Source organism: Ixodes scapularis, unplaced genomic scaffold, assembly GCF_016920785.2.
Source record: "Ixodes scapularis isolate PalLabHiFi unplaced genomic scaffold, ASM1692078v2 PGA_scaffold0__279_contigs__length_252992795, whole genome shotgun sequence".
Taxonomy (NCBI): Eukaryota; Metazoa; Arthropoda; class Arachnida; order Ixodida; family Ixodidae; genus Ixodes; species Ixodes scapularis.
Window position 1 is genome coordinate 233162371 of NW_024609835.1, and position 21072 is coordinate 233183442.

The window sequence follows — 21072 nt, forward strand, 5'->3', positions numbered from 1 at the left end:
CCCCCCCCCCCCCCCCATTTTTCCTCTTCTGACGCCACAGGTATGATAGAACTCTCCTCGACCTAGAGTTGCGTCAGCTTCTGTGCTTTTTGCTCGGCGTTTCTTCCGCCCCAGAAAATAAACCTCCAAAGCAATTACAAACAAAAAAATTGTCCAGGTGCAGGCGAGCTAATGTATGTTGATCATGACGCAAAATCCCGAGACTGGGAATGAAATTCGCAAGAAATAGTGTAAGAAGAAAGAAAAAAAGGGGACAGGACAACGTCTTAAACTCAGATGAGTTGAGTTTGAGACGTTGTCCAGAGCTGAGTTTTCAGCTGAGTTGAGTTTGAGACGTTGTCCTGTCCCCTTTTTTCTGTTTTCTTACACTTTTTCTTTGAAATTTCGTTCCTAGAGCTGAGTTTGAAGCGTTGTCCAGTCCCCTTCTTTCTGCCTTCTTACACTTTTTCTTTCAAATTTCATTCCCAGTCTCAGGATTTTGCATCATGTTCAAACTAAACTTACTATATGCCAGCGTCACTCGGGCGGCGTTCCTTTGGATTACTACCAGCGTGCAATGGGGTAGGCGGGCAGCTTCCCAGATCACTTCAAGGTTTTTCAGAGCCTCAACCACCTGCCTGCCCCTGGCCGTTTCAAGCTGGATGAGCATCGTTAAACAGTGCGTTCGTAGGATCACTACTTCGTGATGCACATTAATGACCACCCCGGGCTGGCGGTCACAATTACTGATCTATGGTCACACGTCACTCTGCACTGGAAAATATTCCAGAACATCCGGGACACTCGTCGTCTCATTTAATTGCCTGACCAACTTCGCGCAGTCTAAATATCACACCCAAACTTTTCTAAACCTGATTTCGTGAAAACGTTATTTGAAACTGAAACTGTGGCGGAACATGAAAACCGGACTTCGAACTTTGCACACTTGGACTTCAAAAAAATTGGAAAACTTCAAAGCTTTTTCATTTTTTTTCGAATTTAGCCCTAAAAGAGAATCAAAACCTTCAAACTTTTCTAACTTTATGTAGAAATAAATTCAAAATCTTCAAATTTATCTAACTTTGTCTTTAAGAATTTGAAACATTCGAATTTTAGATTCAAAGAAATTTGAAACATTCGAATCTCTCGAATTTCAAATTAGGGAAGTTCGAAATCTTCAAATTTATCGAACCTCAACTACCGTATTTACTCGCACAATAAACGCACTCGCGTAATGAACGCACCCCCAAGTCGGCTCTCAAAATTTCTACTTTTTTTTTTCACTCGCGTAATAAACGCACTTCCAACTCGGATGTCAAAATTTTGACCCCCTCCCCCCACGCGCGCTAAATGAACGCACTTTTTTATTCTGATACAGTGAGGTCGCGAATGCATGGGGAAGCGTGGGCCAACAAAACGCCTTGCAAGAGGCGTTAAAACAATTCGCAAAGATCCAACGGAAGCAAAAAAAGAAACAGGTAGTTTTTTTCTTCTTTTTTTTTTTGCACAGCGCAGTCTGGACTTTGGGTTCGCGCGCCGCCGCGCCTAAAGAGGTAAGAAGGAGAAGCGCTCTAAGCAAACAAAACAAGTTGCGAAAAGCGGCAAAAAAAACAAACAAAAAAAAAAAACACAAAAGAGAAAACAAAAAGCTCTTTTTTTTTTTTTCTTTTTTTTTTTGCACAGCTCAGTTTGGTTTGGGGGGGGGGGGTCTTCGCAAGGATAAGAAAGATAAGGGGAGAGCCCTCTCCTATGCAAACAAAACAGCTTGCGAAAGGCGGCAAAAAAACACCCAAGGAACTAAAAGAAAAAGAAAAAGTTTTTTTCTTTTTATTTTTTGCAAAGCTTGGTTTAGTACGGGGTCGGGCGCCGCGCGCAAAGAGATAAGAAGTTGGTTCGATTTTTCAGAATAAAAGGTCCATTCATTATGCGAGTAAATACGGACGCAAAAATTTTACTTCGAGTAATGAACGCCCCCCCCCCCCCCCCCCCCCCCCCCCCCCCGGCTAACTTTGCATCGATTTTTCGGGAAAAAAAAGTGCGTTCATTCTGGGAGTAAATACGGTAAACAAATATTCAAAATAATCCAACTCAAAATTTTAAAAACTGTGAAAGCTTCGAACTTTTCGAATTCAAATCCCCACCATTTTGGAAAGTGGCGAATTTCTCCAATTCGAACCTCCATATGGTCGAAAATATCGAAACCTTTCGAATTTGAACGTCAGTTCGGTTTGAAAATATTGAAACCTTTCGAATTCGAACCTAGGGTGGTTTGCGGCATCCCTAATACCAACCAGTTTTCTTTTTCACACTTGCAATTCATTCATAACACCACATTACAAACATTCAATTAGACTCAGGATATATGGCAGACTCCAGGAACCACTGCACACAGAAAAGGAGAAGTTTTTTAGTGCGAAATAACCCTTGCAATCAATAAGAAATGGCCCAATCATGGGATGCTACACTTTACCATATCTTCTACCCGAGAAAAGTTATTCTAACTCTGGTTGCAGATTCAAAATCAGCATTAAGAAATATACCTACACGCTGAATTTGAACGAGTTATGCAAATAAATGAAATTAAAGCTCGTCAAACCATTCAGGACAGGTATAGCTTGTCTGCCTTCCAAGGTTCACGCAAGGGTGTAAGATACGCAGGAAACGACCACTGAAACCTGCCGCAGTGGTACCATTACATTGCATCCTCCTTGCCGCTTTTGCTCGGCGGGTACCTCCGCCTTACAACAGATGGCGCGGCGGCATACGGAAGGCGATGGACTCGGGTTTGTGTGCAACTCAGCGAGGGAATGCATTCTGTTCTTTAATCTGATGTTATTAATCACAATTATTTATGAACACTTTTCTTAGCTACGATGCATGTTCCAAACTGTGTAAGCGCCTGGCAATATGAAGCAAACGAATTTGGCGGTAGCTGATGAAATTGCCATTTCTCGTTGTGCTTTGAAGCCTGGGCACGGCCAAGATTCTTGAGGCACGAGCCGCTGGTGTTTTGTTCCGAATTGTCGGTCGGGTTACGGCCCAAAGAAAGAAGCAGCAATATTTACTGCGGGCCCTGTTGAGTTCGGGTGACTCCGGCCGTGCTGGGCACAGTGCGACCGCAGTGCAGTGCAACGACATACTGCTGGCTTCAAATCACGTCGAGCTAAAACTTACCTTGCTTGTGCGTAAACAGCATAAACTTAAAAGCTAGATCGCCAAATGGATCCGTTGGCGGATTGGAATCGATGCCGTCGAGGCATTCACGACACGACTCGGCTGACTTTTTAGCTTGTCTTCCGTTTTGTTGTGCTGCGCGCCCCCTCACCTCGTAATGTAAAACTACGGGCAAAGCAGAACCTGTCTATTGATTATATCACTAGTATGCTCGATTACACTTTCGTTATTCATGCACAGTTTGAAATAAATTGCAGATCGGTCGCGTCCCCCGATATATTTTGTTTTTTTATTCGTCTTTGCGTGGCACCATCTATGTGGAGTGCTCAGACCTTCCTGAAGCGGGGACACAATCAAGTCGCCCAATCGGCTCTCGTTTTCCCACCTGCCCATCTTACAACCCTGTTTTACGCATTCAAGCAATTCCGTTTTGGACAAGCCAGGCTCGCTCGTGACTTAGTTTGTGTCACTGTCAACAGATGGCAGCACCGACTTTCTTAAGAGTTTGCTGCCCTTCCGTTTGTCGGTACAAATTTCATTTTTAAAGTAACAAAATCGATTTTGAAGAAAATGATTAAGCAGCTGACTATCAGAAATTCCAAAAAACTTTCAGCCTTTCCACTCTCATGAAGAAGAAAGATCAGCGGAGCTGTACTCGATACACTGTGTGTTTCTTCTTCATCGTCGTCTGTTTTTTGCGCTGTTTCCTGTGATGAATTCCCACCAACACACCCAACTATCAATTCTTCTATGATAGCTGGAAAGGTTGCTGCCATCTACAAGTGACGGCGGAAACCATACTGGTTGTGTTCTTGCCGCCGTCGCTTATAGATGGCGGTAGCTGTCCTGGTAGGTTTGTGTCGACATACACGGACACAATCCTGGGGAACCTAGCCCTTAACAGCTCCGCTGTAAAAACAAAAAATGATTAAAAGGTTGAAGGGGAGCTCCAGCATCAATTTTAACATTTTCAACCAAACAATTTCCGAAAGAGCACAAAACATTAAGCCTAAAAGAGCAAACAAATTTCCCCAATACGTCTTAAACCGTTTTAATCGTAGAAATATGACAAAACCGAAACTTGCGACTTAACAGATCCGCCATCCTGTGGTGACCCCAGATGTTGACTAAACGTCGGCACGTGGGAGCTTCTCTGAGTCGAGCAATAACCAGCAAATACTTTAAAATTTCCAGCACGGGATTTCGGACGATCCGCTGGGATCGTCCGAAATGCGAAACAGCGGCTGCATTCAAGATCCGACCACGTGTGGACCCAGGTGTTATTTGCTAGCACAGTGCAAACTGCTTTCTTCAGCCCGACGCAAATGCTGAGAGCCGGCGTTCACGTCGGACTGCATCGGTGAGCACCTGTGTCGCAGAAACTTCTTGTTTGAAAATGAATAAGATGTCACTCTGTGCATTTCTTCGTATGGTATTACTGCGCTCCGCGACACCAATCCCGCACCCTCTATCACGCACCACAAATAGCCTTAACCAGACAGAATCTGCAAAACCACAGACGGTCACCATCACTACAACACTGCGACGAGGGAGCGCCTGCTCTCGGACACAACGTTTGACGTCACGAGCGATCCCAGCGCCGCCGCTGTTCATTGTTGCCAGTAGAGCCGGTGATTCGGTGGTACTATACGCGTAAACTTGAAAATTGATTATTTAGAAAGGAAATTAATATTTTGATGAGATATTTTGTAGACATACTCATGGGCGGATATTGAGTGCATGGTGAAACTTTTATAAAAATTGTAGTAATCAATACTTCGAAGGAGCTCCTCTTTAAAAAGTGTAATAATATAACCAAGGCTTTTTAAGACGTGTTAGAAGCTTTGGTAAGTTCTCATAAAGATTTTTCACTAATATTTTATTAACAAAGTGTCCATCACTAGACGGGCCAGACTTGTTTGGCTATGCATACTTTGAAAGAGGCATGTCAGGTAGTTTTAAAATAACGTCAGCAGACATTTTGAATGTGGCATTCTGGAAAATTATGTCATTTCCTTGATTATCGAGAGCTTGAGACTTTACATCTCATGCTAGCCATTTACACGCACCAGAACAACCTCTTCTGCCGGCCACAATGTGTTGATATGGCGTCTACAGCAGTTGAGTAAAGCTGTAAGCCCAAGCAGACAGCCCCAAAAGAAGGTTATCCTACGCTTGTTCAGCAGAATATTTTAGAGAGGGGTGAGCCATTGCTCGTAGCTTCCAAAGAACCTCAAGTGTCGCACTAACCCATAGGCTGTGTGCATGACATTAAGGCCCTTGAAGACAATGACCACAAGGGCTGGGTGGCAAACATGATGACTCATTGTTGCTCAGTTTGTTTACTGAAGAGTCACTAACGCTGTTTCAAAAATAATAATTTTTTTTAATTATCAAAATATAAAATTTCGAAGTTCAAGAGTACAAATACAATTTGTGTTTGTATTTTGAAAATAATGATACAAAAAAGCTACAGGAAACTAGTGGAAGAGTCTGCGAGGCTGCGTTACACTACAACAAGACTAAAATGCATGGTGCTCCTGAGCTACAGCCTCTCGACTCTTGATTTCAAAGGAGTAAACAGTGAACATGCAGACAGTAAATAAAAAATTTGAGCTGAAAAGCCCCAAGTGATAGCGCAACGGACAAATTACGGCAAATCGTTTAGCAGCAGAGGTCTCTATCTGTGTGCAAGAAAGACTACCACAGCGTCTGGATCATGCCATAGCTTGTCAGGACTACTGACGGACAACCGTATACTCTCGACTTTAAAATGCGTCGCTCGCAAACAGCAGCGCACGTCTAACTTCCTGCGGAGCTTGCGAAAAACCAACTACTTCGGCATTTGAAAGGAGCCTGGTAAACAATAGTGTCAAAGCCAAATTAACTGCACAAATTTTTTAAATAGACAGTAAGAAATTACTAAGTAACAATTTATCTGTTTGCTGCAGACTGGCAATTTGGCAGCGAAATATGACTGCTATACACTGTCGCCTGGTACCGCTCCCAGCTTGTGAGTATGGGTGGAAGCACGATCGTATGGCAAGAGACAGACGCATGGCCGGTCCAAAGAGCTGGCAACTTCCATTGAACCGTTCGTTTAGGGAGATTGGAGTGGAAGCTCGGGTCTTTTGGCGCGCGACTACACGAACGAGGGCTGACTGTTACGACGTGCCTCCACCTTGAGACTGGCAGGTGTAGAAAATTAAATAGATAACGTCGAAACTCGCAGTGCAGGCCACTGCTCATTGTCTGGTCGAGCTGCAATACGCCAGCACCACAGTTGGCCGACAGACTTCTTCAACAAAGCTTAAAAAAGGTTCCTTCCAGAAACCGTCATTGGCATGCGAAGTGCCGCACTTAGTGTTGCGGCGCAACCACCTTTGTCGCCCAGAAGCATCAATATCCCTTCATCAATCGCCAGGCTCTTTTCATGAAACACGATGATTGGCTCTTCGTATGCGCCGCAAGAAAGTACCCAAGCAGCACGGATTTTGGCGAAGCATTGGCCAATGGCTGGCGACAGTCTTTTGGCCAATGGCCATTCATTGGCCAATGCTTGGTCGATGGCTGATGGCCGATGAGCATTCGCCAGAGAAAGGCCAGTCATTGGCCAATGGCTGGCCACTGGCCAAAGGAACATTGCCAGCCATTGGCCAGACAAGGGCCAGTCATTGGCCAATACCCAAAGGACCATTGGCCAATGACTGGCCAAGTCTGTGCTGCTTGGGTAGGCGTGCGTGGGCCTCGCCCCTAGGACATTTCGTCCAGGGACAGTCCAGGATCGTCAAAATACGGCAGGACCGAAGGTCGTCGTGCCCGAAGCACACACAGGGAACGGGAGAGGAACGCCACACAACGAGCAACAACAGAGGGGTTTTCCAACCTGTGCTTGAAAAGGACTGCAGTGACTGTTGCTGGTTCAGCCCATTCATCCCATTCTGGGGGACGTGAGGGGAGAGGGGAGCTATGCTGGTGTCCACTGAAAAATAGAGGGACACAGGACAGCTCCAGCAGGCTCATGTGCACACAGGGGTCACACGGTGCAGACGACAGGCACACAACAGGCAGATGCCCCCCACACCAAGGCCAGAGCGACCAGTCGGTCCTGACGTCCTTCCGCTGCCGAGATTTTCTTCCCAGCAGCGAAAAAAAAAAACGCACCTGGGCCGAATGAAACCGGCCTCAGCTTTCCCATCGCCGATTTCGGAGCGGTCGTTTTAACGCCCGAGCCGAAAGCGACGTGCTATTGCGCTTTCGTTCGCCTGGTAACTTGTCGCCTACGCTCTTTCGTGAGTCAAATCTTTCGGGGTGATAATACTCCTCTTCGATGTCTTGTACCACGTCGATCGTCGGCATAAAGCCAAAGTCGCAAGCTCATCAATTGCGACATTTCACTTGTCTATGCTGCCTCGCACACTGCAAGAAGGGAATCTCACTCCAGTTTGATAGCCACCACCACTGACCCTAACCCGCTCTGAAATGCCATCACTGACCATTCTTGGAGTGATCCACAATCCGCTTGATCGATCATTCGTTTTACTGCCTATTTTTCTATGCATCTGTTCCTCGCCTCTTCGGTGCCTTCGGGACATCTGGGTACAATCCATAAAATAAAACTAAATAAATAAAATCTCCCGAGATTTCGGTGCCTCCTCGTGGATCTCCTGAGCCTCCGAAGAGCATGGAGTTTCAGAAGTTGAACGGACCGAGTTGGTGATGCCTCGTCGATCCTGCTATTACAAGCATAAAGCAAACATCAATATCAAAAAAAAAAAAAATTGCCATCAAAAAGAAAAGACGGTAACTACTATCTTTTTACATTCCCAAGATATCATCTTTAGACAGCATTCATTCTACTCTCTAGCTGGGATCCATATTTACGACAGGCCTGCAATATTCCCGTGCCCCCAACGTGTTGCGGGACTAGTCTGGAGAAGATCCACGTTCATGGTGACTAGAGCCATGTGACATTTCAAGAATCACAAAAAAGATTGACTAGAGCAGATATTTTCATTTCTACGCAACTTAGTAACATTAGAAACCTTTTGATTTTTTGTTTACTATATAGCTCAACTATCCCACCTGTCACTAGGTACAGTCCGGGGTTTGCACTAATTAGAGCGAAGCACATGCTTAACATAATCTAGTCAATACAAATTTCCTACCTTTCCCACTATGTGTGGATGTCTTTATCCCTGACAAAGGCACCTTGCTGCTTTCGATATTCATCCGCTCCAGCATAGCCCTGCCTAGAACTGCGTCCCAGTTGATGCCTAAAATGGACTTTGTTAACATGGAAAAAAAATGCATTCCCTACAATCAACAGTTACAACTGTACTCGAGGCTTTTGCCAAGAGGCTCGGGAGTAAAACGGATTACAAAGCCGAAGCTCCCCAACCTCGTCGTCGCATTGCGCAAACTTTTTGAGCTTGTCGCCGCCAGAAAAAGACAGAACCCAAACAGAGCCTACGCCGAACGGTCGAGGTTAGGTTTCCTGTTCTCGACGCTATGCAGGCGTGCGTTATGCCGCGAGGCGCAAATGCGAGCGGAGAGCATGCCTTCTTCTTCTGCTCGTTTCGATCCGAGAGGACGAAAGGAGAGTATAGGACGCTAGCCCTCGTTCGATTCGCTGCTTAGCGAGCACCCCCCGATCGCCCCGGTCCTACCTCAAAAGAGAGGTAGGCATTGCCCTCGATCGCGCCTGCTCGGCGATAGAGGCGCACATCCCGCAATACCTGGACAACGAAAGCCGTAATGCTCGACTTTCTACGTCGCCCGCCGGAGGCCAAAGTGGGGCATGGGTCGCATAAAAATGCCGAGTCGGCGTTTGGCGGGGCTCCCACTCCCGTTGACCAGTCACGAGTCCCACTGATCCATGGAGGTAGGAAACTTCTGAAGGCAACATAAGGCCACCAGACGTGAAGCCAGAAGTATGGAGGAACACGCCCCCAACGATGACCAAAACCAGAAGACGCCATTGGACGAAAAGGACAGCCGACTCGGAGCCAGCATCTGTTTTAGGACTTAATGGGACTCGTGTCTGATCGATTGGTGACGAAGAAATTCCCCTGTAATGGCCTCTTTACCCAGAGGTCGTTGCATTGTGTAAGATTAGAGCGAGGGAGAAAGGAAGCCGGATGTGGAAGCTCCCATTGGCTCTCTGGGATCCTCTGGACTGGGCTGTTAGTGGACGATAGATCCGGCTAGAGCCGGCGCGACGCCACGCAGCTGGCTGCCAAAGCTGCCCTAGTGCTTTGTAGAGGCTAATGCCGTTCGGCATTTCACTGAACGAACGTCAATCAGAGTCCCGAGAAGGCGTCAAAGGAGTGGCAGACCGCGAAGCCCAGTCGCCTCACGGCAGAGTTGTCTGCACTCGTGAACCGCACAAACCTGGGGTCAAACTTTTTATTGAGGTAATCCCACCGACGATGAAACGAGAGCGTAATCTCTGTGCATTCCTCAATAAATAGACCTCAACAGGGACTCGGGAGATTGAGAAAATATAAACGTACATCCTTTAATCATCCTTGCTCTCGACTTTCGCGGGCAGGCAACACTACAATGAAGTAACCTTCGAAGGCATTTCCTAGGGCCGCAGGGGAGAGGCCAGTCCCACCAGAGGCAATGGGCACACGCATCGCAGCATAAGACAAAAAGCGAGCTGCAGTGCTATGACAAACGAAACGCTTACTGATTTTACCGAGAAGTAGGCTAGAACGGAGGCCTGCACAACATGCTGGCACAGGGCACATGGAGGATTATTCATTGCAAATCGAAGCAAGGAACCCAGATAGCTTGATCAGAAAACGCAAGAATCCAGAAACAAGTAAAAGAGCAAAGAGGAGCATACAGGACAATACAAAAGACAGAGTCAAGAATGGGAGCATGAAACATCATACTCAGAGCCTCAATGACGGCCTTGGTTGTAGGTTGCATTATCTCTGCTTCATTATTCCTAGCTTCTATGGACTGCAATAATTGATCCTCTAAGCGTGCGGCATAAAGAATGCAGAAAGGTTCTTTTTTCTACCGGCAAGTTATACATTGAAGCAAGTACAGTAATGAATGTAATGTACTCTGATCGAGTCTTTTCTCTCTGGAAGTGCCTGCCATCAGACTAATTTGATAAAATTTGCGGCACATTTAAGCTGCTCAGAAAAACATTGAAGAACCAAAAAGGCAAAATACAGTTAGTGTGCAGGTGAGCTGCTGGAAGCTCACCTGGGTTGTGATAATAACCTGAGACTGGGGCAAAGCAAAAATTTTATGCCAGTAGGAAACAGAAATAGGGACAGACAATGTGCCAAACTCATCTAATGCATCGAAAGTCCAGCTGCAGTTTTTCATATATTAAATGTTTCCAATTGAAAGAGCACTCAATGTGTTTTCTATACTTTCTAACCAATCTAACTAACTAAATCAACGCATGCACGGAGTAAGTTCGAACTTTCACCGAATCTGCATCGAGGCAGCCATTTTTTACTTTGTGACATATCAAGGCATCATTCTCTCCTTGTAAAAATCAATACCAACAAACTTGCCGAAGTCAACGACGGACCTGTCTGCAGATGACCGAGTTAGCGATTAATGCATCTTGCGGTGCCATGCCCCAATAGGCGAGTGAGCAGACGACGCGCTCCGTTGTCTGCTTGCTGCAAGTATCGGAAGATACTTGTACGTAGCTAACTTGGTCGTCTACGAGCACATCCACCGTCGACTTCAACAAGTTTGTTGGTCTCATTTTTTTAACGGGGAGAGAACTATGCCGTGAAATTTAAAGAGATAAAAATGACACCCTTAATGCACATTTGCTGAGAGTTTAAGTCTTCTATGTCCAAGCGCCGATTTTTCCGGCTCATTTTACAGCGCAAGATCCACTGTGCATATCCAATAGATGAAAACAGTGCTCCCTTAGACCACGCAGATGCCAGCTGTTTATGGAGTCGCGGAGATTCCACCGACTACCCAAAATATTCTGTCCTTTTCCAAACAAATTTATACGACCGAGCAAAACAACCTCTCCGTAAAAAAGCGGATGTTCCCCCATTTTGCTTACCACGCCACGGGCAGCCTACACTCGACGTCGACTGTTTCGTGCGACATCGTCGAAACTAGCATAGTTTCCGCAGTACTTTGACGGTGTCAAAACCACATGAACGAGCACGTGCAAACGACGTGCAAGGGGAAGGGCTCTCGCAGCAATGTAGGGCTGCAGCAAACATGAAAGCCACGCCAGCCTCGACAGCGGAGCACGGAACAGTTGACGTCGAGTGTGGATTCCATCACCACTCTGCTTCGACAGACACAGAATCTCGTAGGCTGCCCTGTTTCTCAAGAAAAGCATCACACGAAATCACAGGGCCATTATCGTGCAGGAGCAAAACACAGAAGAGTGCAATAAAAAGTTACAGGGCACAACAACGAGGGACCTGGAGACGTGGGAAAAGACGTACCTGAGGAGGTGGGCGGGGCTTCACGAGAACTAAACGAATCTATGCTTGCCGAGCTCGTTGGTGCTTGGACTGCCAAGAGAAAGTGGGGAGGGGGCAGTCCTTAAGCACGGCGACACACCCCAACGGGCCGCTGCGTCCGGGGCAGTCGCCGGACCCGCGCGAGCCAACAAGCAACGAGACAGCCTAAACACAACTCCTCGCTGTCGGTGTCAGACTCAATTATCTTTATTCCATCACCGCAACGATAAAAGACGCTTCCGTGGTTCCAACAATGTGTTGTTCTTAATTTAGGAGTGTTCAGTTTTCCTTTGCTTGGATCGGTTCTTAACTAGCTATTGTAGATCTTTTGATTTATGTTGGAGGTTTCAGCTGCAACTAACATGTTGCTAATTGTGACACTGCTTTTTTTTTTTTTCTTTTTTTATTCCATACCTTGAGTGCTCGTTTAAACTGAAGTGACAACTGTGAACCTAAGTAGCCCTCAATTTCCTAAATGTCCAGGACAACGCATGTTGACCAGCAGCTGTGGGGAGTCCAGATAACGAAACACTTCCCAAGAAGGGGAGGGTACAACATAGAGAAGAGTCAGACAAAGCAACAGAACACAGCACCGACAAAGGCAACAGAAACAACTTTAGGGAAACACCACACAAGCCTCAACAGTCTTTGTAACATAGCTTGCTTTCATGTACAAATGCACACATAAATTCAAGCTTACTTCCTTAATAATCACTCTCCTGAGAGGCCAATAAACAAAAGTCCAATAATATGAAGCATCCGTTTGTCATCGGTTAATATCGTAGAGTTTGATGTGGTTCATTCACGCCGCAAAATACGGAAGCCCAAAGGGATTAGGCAAAACTGTTTCACTTTACCGGAAGTCAAGAAGGCCCCACTTAAAGCCCTATAGAAAAGCAAGCAGACGTCTTGCGCAAAGTACCACTTATTCGGAACAGTGAGCTCGCAGGATCTCTATTAAGGCGCTTTTACCGTGCAGCCAGTAATTTGAGCTGGAGGACACCTAACGGAAGATTTCTAGTCGATTGCTTCTCGCAAAAGCCGATTTGGAGGGGGGCAAAACAGTGAGCAAATATCACATATCCTCGAATGCACGTCCAACGACCCGCGCCGCCCGTGACAGGGTCTGCTTTACTGCGCAAGGCCTTGTCACAAGCGCTAAGGCTGTCGCCGCCTCCTCCGTCTCCGCCCAAAAACGTACCGCACCACCGCGATTGTGGATGTGGCACGGCGGCAAAGGTGGGTACGGCAGACCTCCGTTCTTTTGTAGCTTGCTCTCCGGCTTGACAGTCCAGAAAAGCTTCCTTCGCCTAAAGTTGGAACGTCGCAACAACAGTCGCAAGTGCCCTCTTTTTTTTTTTTCTTCTAGGGGCCTTTAGGGTGACCACCTTCCTGCTAGCGAAATGCGGGACATGCGAGGCAGGGGGAGGGGGGGGGGAATAAATTACATTTTAAACACGCAAACACTGACCCGAGGCTCTGAACACACCCGTATTATCCTGTACTGTTTATACACCTGCTAATTTTATTGAAGCAATTAAGCTAAAATAGTTTCCATTCCCGATGATATATTTTTGAATGCCAAAGATGTTATTAAAAGTATCAAAGTTGAAAACATAAAAATCGACTGTAGCAGAACTCAACGCATAAAATGGAAATAAGAAACAATAAATCTGTTTTCGGGTTATTGTTTTCTTTCAACACTTACTTTTATTAACATGGTCCTACACAAAATTTTAACATTATGTTCTTTTTCCACTATTGCAAATAATGCTGTCTTCAATAAAAAAAAAAATTCAACGCAACCTTTTCGCATTGACACAGCAATTTGAAAATAATTACAATATTTTATATTTAAACTTTGGGTGAGCAATGTTTCTTACAATATTTTGCGCACACACACGCGCACAACGGCGCATGCGCGTCGGGGCTACTGCAAAAACGACGGTCGCTTCCCGCAATGCTTGGATAGAAAATGGCATACCATTTCCATTCAAACGATTATCAGCAACCTCTGCGCTTCCCCGTGCCCCGTTGTTCGGCAGCACCATGAGTTGCGGAATGAATTTTGCGACGGTGTGAAATGCGGGACATTTTGAAGATTCTAGAATTTCTCGCGGGACGCGGGACACGAGCCCTCAATGCGGGACAGTCTCGCAAGTCGCAAACCGGGTGGTCACCCTAGGGACCTTTAATGATTCGCCCAAAGGATCACAATCGTACGACAGCACGACACACCCGCGCACGCGACGTAATCCGTAGCCACTTTGGGGACGTTTTCGACAGCCGATTTCAAGAGGCCTAAGCTCCCCGGTTTAAGCCGCGTTCTAGGTGCGAGACTAAAACATTGTCGTTACCGTGCCCAGAGCGCGTCTTCGACCGGCGCAGCGGCGGTTTACCGCTCTGTCCCACCCGAGCGTCGAAAGCGGTCACTAAGTGGCAACAAATTAGGCTGCAAGAGCCGGCGCGTTTTGCTGTCGGAAGTTGAAATCCCAGCAGCGATCGCTCGCGGAAGTTTGGGCAAAGAGTATGAGAGATTGCGGGGGGAGGGCCGCCGTCATTACGGCGTCCCAACTCCCAGCTAAATGAATTGGAGCGTGCCGCTGAGTCGAGGGGCAAAAGAAGAGCGACGTGAAGGCTGAGGACGGGACGAAACGGTCTCGCCTTCGTCCTCCGCGTCGCTTCCTTTTTGTCCCCGTAACTCGCAGAGGTGGGAAGCTTCCGGAGGCGATGCAACGGCACCGGAGGCAAAACTGAATGCGTGGCGGGCCCCAAGGGTGACCAAAACGGCCGTACGCACAGAGTCGGCTCTTTTTTTCGACAGCGTTTATCGGCTTTGTTCGTCGTCGGGGCAGCGTTCCTCCAAGCTTCTGGCTTCGCCCCTGGCGGCATCGTGTCACTTTCAGAAACTTCCTACCTCCATGCCGTAGTATTCCCGTAACTCCCGGGGTTCCCTTCCGCCGGCCGGGATCAGGGGGGCCGAGGGTGGAAACCGAAAGGACGCCCTCGGAGAGGCACTCACTCATGGGCTGGTTGTCGAGGACCGCCCCAAAGAACCCCGCCTGGGACTGCACCAAGGACACGTTCACCGGGCCGGATGGGGACGGGGCGACGGCGCCCTGCAGCGCGGGCGACTGCGGAGCCGGGGCCTGCTGAAGCTGAGGCTGGCCGGCCGGCTGCTGCTGGGCCGGCTGGACGGGGGGTGGCGGCTGCTGCTGCGTGGGCGGCTGACTCGACTGACTGGCCAGGCTGCCGTTGGGAGACGTGGGGCCTGCGCACGGTCCCGCGGGGTCAACCTCGGTGGGTCGGTTCGTCCTCGTCCCGGCCAAAATATTATGTCAAAGTGAAGCCGTATACTCAATAACACCAATAACACCAGCTTTTAGTCAAGGAACACTGGCACAGCATCCTTGCGACGTCACCTCACGCTGGAGCTGCGATCGATTGGTACCGCATACGGTAACACCATGGCGACGTCAGATCGCGGCCGTACGGCCGATGATCAGTATTGCCACCCCTCTAGCAGATAGTTTCGGTTTTCCTGGAGATCCCTGAAACAAACCTTTATGCCGTGATATTTATGAAACTATGCATAATATCGAGAAAAAAAAAATTATACCTTGTAACTCGGGGACACTGCTTTAACTAAAGACATTTGTAATCGACAAACACTTGCACGTGCACTCTATGACATCAAGTGCGCGTGCAATTGTACTGGATCTTTATACAACCACGATCGCAACCGCTTTGCGAACGCGGATCCACTTCCAGTGTGAATGAGCGGTAAAAGTGCGGTGCAGCAAACTCAGCGCCAAAAGTATCTGCAGCTCGGATTTTTTAATGCGAAAGCATTAACTGGGCCTTAGAGAGCGAGCCGACGTCATCAGCTTTGAAACCGCGCCAAATGGCACTTTAAATCTTTTCTCCAAGTGAAGCCAGCCCCAGCTATGAAAAAATGCAAAAAGCCTAGCCAAACGGCAGCTAGTTCCTCGATTTCAAAGGAGCAGAGTAAAGCTGATGGATTTCAGCTTCGGTCCCATTAGCTGGCGCGCATCAACAAGGCTCTCATTGGCCACTGCATGTCAGTTTCAACGACCGCCACCCCATGGCGCTGCGTGAGCGGCAGCACGCTGATAACACGAAACATCCAAGTTCACAGCGGCGAGGAAAGGGCGCGCTCCGCCGTCAACGCAAATACGCTCCAGATGAAATAAGAGAGCGGAAGAATGACGTGCATGCTTCCACATTCCCAACTCATAGCAAGTACTTAGGTGTATCTCGAGCATTCTTTATTGTTTATCTTGGCACAAGCAGGAGAAAGCGCGCCACCTTCTCCTGAAATACTGCAATTCCATCACGCAATCACGAAGAAAAATATGCATTTGCCAGTCTGCAGCTGCGGGTGGCAGTTGTAGGAACCAGTGCTTAGGCAGAGAGTTTTCAAATTCTAGGGAGGAGGCTGGGGTCCAACGTGCCACACTTCTCCTCCTCCCCCCCCCCCCCACACCCCCAAGTACAGGATGTCCATGAAAGAGTTTAGTGTTTTTATGATGGCAAAGATAAACTATGCATTGCCGAATGATCAGTCTCCATTGGAGTATACCTACGGCGACCTAAATCAGAGGACAAAGTATAAGGACAAATCCTTATCCAGTCCAAATAATATGAGCAATTTTTGCTCATACCATTTTTTATTATAATTATATAATTTTCTATGGGAAACTGGTGGCTGCTCCTTCAAGGCCGGTACAGCATTTATGTTTGAGTGTGTGACAATGTCATAAATAGGGTTCTCTGGCCCTAAATAAATCCAAAAAAAACTAAAAAAAAAAATGGTTGTTTGATTTGGGTGGGGGAGCGGGCCTTGCTAAATGGCGCAAGCTACCAGAACGGGCCTCAATTTCCCATTGAAAGATTCAGAAAATAACGTAACTTTTCAATACGATAATGGCTTGTTCTTAAAACTTTGGCACCCGGTCCGGACTGCTAGCGCAACATCTGGGCAGAGCATTCGGCGATGCATAGTTTACGTTTTGCGGTGAGAAAAAATAAGACACGCTGCAAACACGTGGATGATTTCGTTATAATTCCTGTTTTTCCATCACCAGCCTAAGGCGGCATTGTGCATCCGCTGCACGGATGGCAACTTAAAGGGGCCCTGCAATCATATTTAAGCGTCTACCTTTTTTGCAGTTTCCACTTCTGTTGGGGTTTGGGCAAGCCAGCGGGCACGGAGAGAGTAACTAAATATCAGTGCATCATATTTTAACCGGACGATGCAAAAACCTCCTCCCCCTACGGGGGCGACCCGCAGTGCTGGAAGTGTGCGATATGTGACGTCTGTGGTCTTGGGCTTACTACTGGTCAGAGCCGCTAAAAGCTTCTTTTTAGTCAAAATGCAAAATAAATGTAGCGCAAACAGTTTCTATTAATTATGAAAGTAGTTTTTGTTCAGCATTTTTGAAAACTAACTGAAAAGCAACGTCATTACTTTTTAAAAGTAGCCGTAACTGTAACGAGTTACTCTTTTGTTGCGGTAACTGTAACAATAACTTCCCTACTTTTTTCTGAAAGTAACCTTAACTGTAACGAATTACTTTTTAAAAGTAACTTACCCAAGACTGTTTATAGTAGATATATTTTATGTGCCGAAATGCACCAAAGTGCTGCTAAGTTTGTTTTCCATACGGAAAACTGAACTTTTGAACTTCGAATTGCTCTGTAAAATTTTGTTCAAGCGGAACGGCACAAGAAATAGTGTTCTCTGTAGTGAGAATTTTTATGCATTGACTCCTATGAACCGTTGACGGGGAACCGGAAAATATTTGTTGAACCGGAAAGGTCCTTGAAGGAGCATTTTACTGTACTTGGAAAACATATTTTTGCCTTAAGAAATTAAAATGGGGTAGGGGATGTGGTTACGAGAAATGAAACAGCTCCATGGACAGTTCAGCGGCAGTTCTATTTAGGGTAAACATCAAATGAAACAGTAAACACAAAATTTGCATCCCACATAGCTTTGGCTTTTTTTTTATTCAAGGAGAGCTCCAGTTCGGGCTTTTCGGTTTTTACAGATTTTATTAAGATCGTAAACGGAACATGCGATCACCAATTTGTCACATTCTCCAGGCCAAATTAAAAGGCTTCCACGGAATATAACTGCGTGTCGAATTATGTATGCGGACAGCAGTGCTTGACGCTAAGCTACGCATGATTTAACCGCAACAAAGCATAACAACTCAAGAAGGCCAAACCCATCATCTATGCCAAGAGAAAACTGCTTAGTGCCAGAAACATGAAACAAGGGTATCCATTTGAACCTATTTCCACAGTGCAATGAAGTACCTCCCAAATCAGCGAACCCCAGCTGGCACCTTGCATCAGCTTTATTAGACGAATGCGAGAAAAATTTTAAAATATTTTTTGACATTTAGGTGCATTGCGGCAGCAGTTGGAACTTCTACAAAGAGCGGGCCAGATTGCCATGCAGCATGGAGGTTGCAGAAGGAAGAAGGCAAAAAACCACCAGTTCAGCCAAACACCGAAGGCAGGCGAAAATTGGAACTGGGAAAAACTCAGTAGTACTTTGTTCTCTCGACAGTACACACATAGTCAAATGCCCTCCTCAAAAAAAAAAAGGCTAACGAAAAATCGGCAGACAGACTGGACACTGCACACTCTTAGGTAAGCTTTGGGTCTAGTTGTCGTAATTCCCCCGAAAATCTGCCGACATTGGCAACTGAGGAAATCAGACTCCCGGAGTCGACGCCGGCACACAAAATACCAAGACCTGCACGTTGTTGGTCGACTACCCCTGCTATGAAGGGTCTTGGATAATTTAAGGGCTCCATATTGATTAGCGTAAGAAATGCTCCTTCGGTACCCTTTCGAGAACTGGCTCCTGCACTTCAAAAGCAGGACGGTCTGTCAGTGGACACCATAAAGAATGTATTGTTTGTGGTGAGAAAATTTGGTGCTAACTTTCCAAATCGAAAGCAAATGTGACAACCTGGTCATGCTAATTAAATTCATGTAGCCATAAGGAGTACTTTGGCCAATTCACAAAATAGTTAGCCCGCAATTTCCCCTTACTTGTGTCTTCCATGCTGTGGCAAATGCCTGTGTTGCTGAAATCTTGGAGCAAGTTTGTAATGCAGTTTACTTGCTAAATTGAACGCTTCGCGAGTCGCCGAGCACGTCAAGGTTTCGAGGGTACAATTGCAGAAGGGGGCGGATCTAAGGGTGGGGTCGGCCGCCTCCTCTAAGCTTCCCAAGGGCGACTTTTTTTATCAAGAAGTGACATACCCTAGCATTTTCAAAAAAGAAATGTTTAAAATTTGGTGGAATGGCAATTATTCGGACAACCAAATAGATCTGAGCAATGCATTGCTCAGGGAAAGACTCACCAATAGGCAGAGTAGGCAGCTGGGTAGGGCGGCAGAATTTTGGGAACAGCCAATTTGCAGCGAACCCCAAATAAACTGGCTTTTTTTCTTTTCTTTTTTTTTTTGTTTAATCTAGCTTTGAATTTAGCGATTTCGGGAATTCTAGCTCCCAATGTAGCTACTTTTAAAAATTTTAAGTCCAAACTTACTAGCTATTCCCCCCCCCACTCCAACTCCCCGTGGTCTCTGAACAAGGGGAGCGGGGGTTCAGGGGTCAGGGGAGCGGTACTGTTAAAGGCAGCGGTGAGGAGCAAATTGCTAAATCCAAGTCTGGCTTTGCTCGTGACATTACATCCTTTCGTGATGCCCAATCTCTCTGCAGACACCCTTCAAACCCCAAACCTGACCTGTAAATACATCCCTGATTTGCAGTTAGACTGCACTACCGCTGTCACCCCAAGATAATCATGCTGCACTACCCTGCCTTCACAGATGCCAGATTTGGGGAGCCATTCTCAATAATAAGCCTACTGTGTCATAACACGAAATCGCAAGTATATGGTTGTGCTGCTCCAAAAATGATGTGGACAAGAAGGTATACCGTCCTGTCCACGTCCAACTAATGTCGTTGTACACCTTCCTGTCCATCTAAACTCAAGTGGAAGGTGAATTTTCAACCACCAAATTAATCGACGATTCGGCCTTGAGGAATATACACTCGACATATTAGGCCCCCTTGTGTCACTTGTTTTTTGTTTTTGTGCCTGTTGCGTATACAGTGATGTGATTGGTCTACATCGTTTTGGAGCACCTTTCGGAGCAGCCAAAAAAGTGTTTTGGAGCAGCAAAAGTGGCCTTTGGAGTAGCCAAAACAATGTTTTGGAGCAGCAAAAGTGGCTTTTGAAGCAGCTAAAACAGTGTTTTGGAGCACAGAAAGTGGCTGTCAGAGCAGATATTCTAAGAAAAATACAAATATTCGCTTTAGGTGCTGGACAAACGAAAGACACTTTGCTCGCCGAAATAAACGAATTATGGTCAAGTTCGACCACCTAGGAGTCTTTTGCATTTTTTGCAAAGGACTCCTAGGTGGTTTTTGCACACATTTGGCAATGCTTCAGTTAAATGATAGATATTTATGTACCCACTATAGATAGATAAGAAGCAAACTTCCCATATTAAAATTTATTTGAAAATGACCAGTAGTAAATATCACAGCATTAGGTTGAATAGTGATATAATCTATAAACGGAAGCAGTCTCCGACTGGTGAAACATATATATAAATATATAGCTACTGCAGTGTAATGCGAAATTGCAAACAAGAAAAAGGTGCATTACAACTAGCGGGTACTTTTTGCTTTTCGAAACTTTCTGCAAAGCTGCTGCAAGCTTCGCTTTGGCTTAGGCTAGAAAATAATGTCCACTTTCAATGTCTTAAAAAGACATTGAGACACCTTAAAAGTTTACAGTGCTGTACGCGTTGCCAAGCAATTTGAAAAAGCCGCTTGCATGTTGCATGTTGCTTGCATGTTGATGAACATGCAGCGGTCCTTATGTTTCAGTTTAGGAAGGCCCATATCTGTAGCGACGTGCGGACTGGCCGGCAGGGACCAAATAGTTTTCCCACAGCCGTTGCTTTCAGAAGGGAGTTCTTCAGCTCAAAAAGTAACTCCTGCCGCGCAAAAATGTAATGGACCGACCTCACTAAGCGTACCGCGCATGCGTGACGCCGCCATAACTGTAGTTCAAAAGAGGTAGGCGCCCGTGAACGAGGCAGCTTGTGTCGTCTTGTGCTTTGCTCGCGCAGACCTCCAGCTTGGTTCTTGCGCGTGCAGAAAAACTACAGTTCCCACGATGCATGGCGACAGCGGTGGCGTACTCAAACTAGCTGGTGAGATCAGTCTATTTCGTTCCACAGCATGACGGCATGGCTGGTATCCAGCACGTTAGCGTCGGAGCGTCCGCACACGCGCGCATCTATCAATAAAAAAAAAAGAAAAAGAAAAAAAAAAAACGCGAGACGAGATTTACGAGACGACGAGAGCGCGAAAGAAGAGACGG

At 46.4% G+C, this 21072-nt stretch overlaps 1 protein-coding gene across 7 annotated transcripts in view; it reads right to left on the reverse strand.

The window, feature by feature from the left end:
* LOC8054049 (mothers against decapentaplegic homolog 4) overlaps positions 1–21072 on the reverse strand; it is an 83115-nt gene that overhangs the window by 37300 nt on the left and 24743 nt on the right. For 2 of the 7 annotated variants that reach the window (XM_029976693.4, XM_029976687.4), the window contains exons 5-8: positions 14650–14898; positions 11610–11678; positions 8322–8429; positions 7040–7135 (exon numbers count right to left, since the gene is read on the reverse strand). In XM_029976693.4, coding sequence (XP_029832553.1) covers positions 7040–7135; positions 8322–8429; positions 11610–11678; positions 14650–14898 — 522 coding nt within the window. The remainder of the gene's footprint in view (positions 1–7039; positions 7136–8321; positions 8430–11609; positions 11679–14649; positions 14899–21072) is intronic. The other 5 variants (XM_029976712.4, XM_029976698.4, XM_029976701.3 and 2 more) reach the window with 3 other exon arrangements.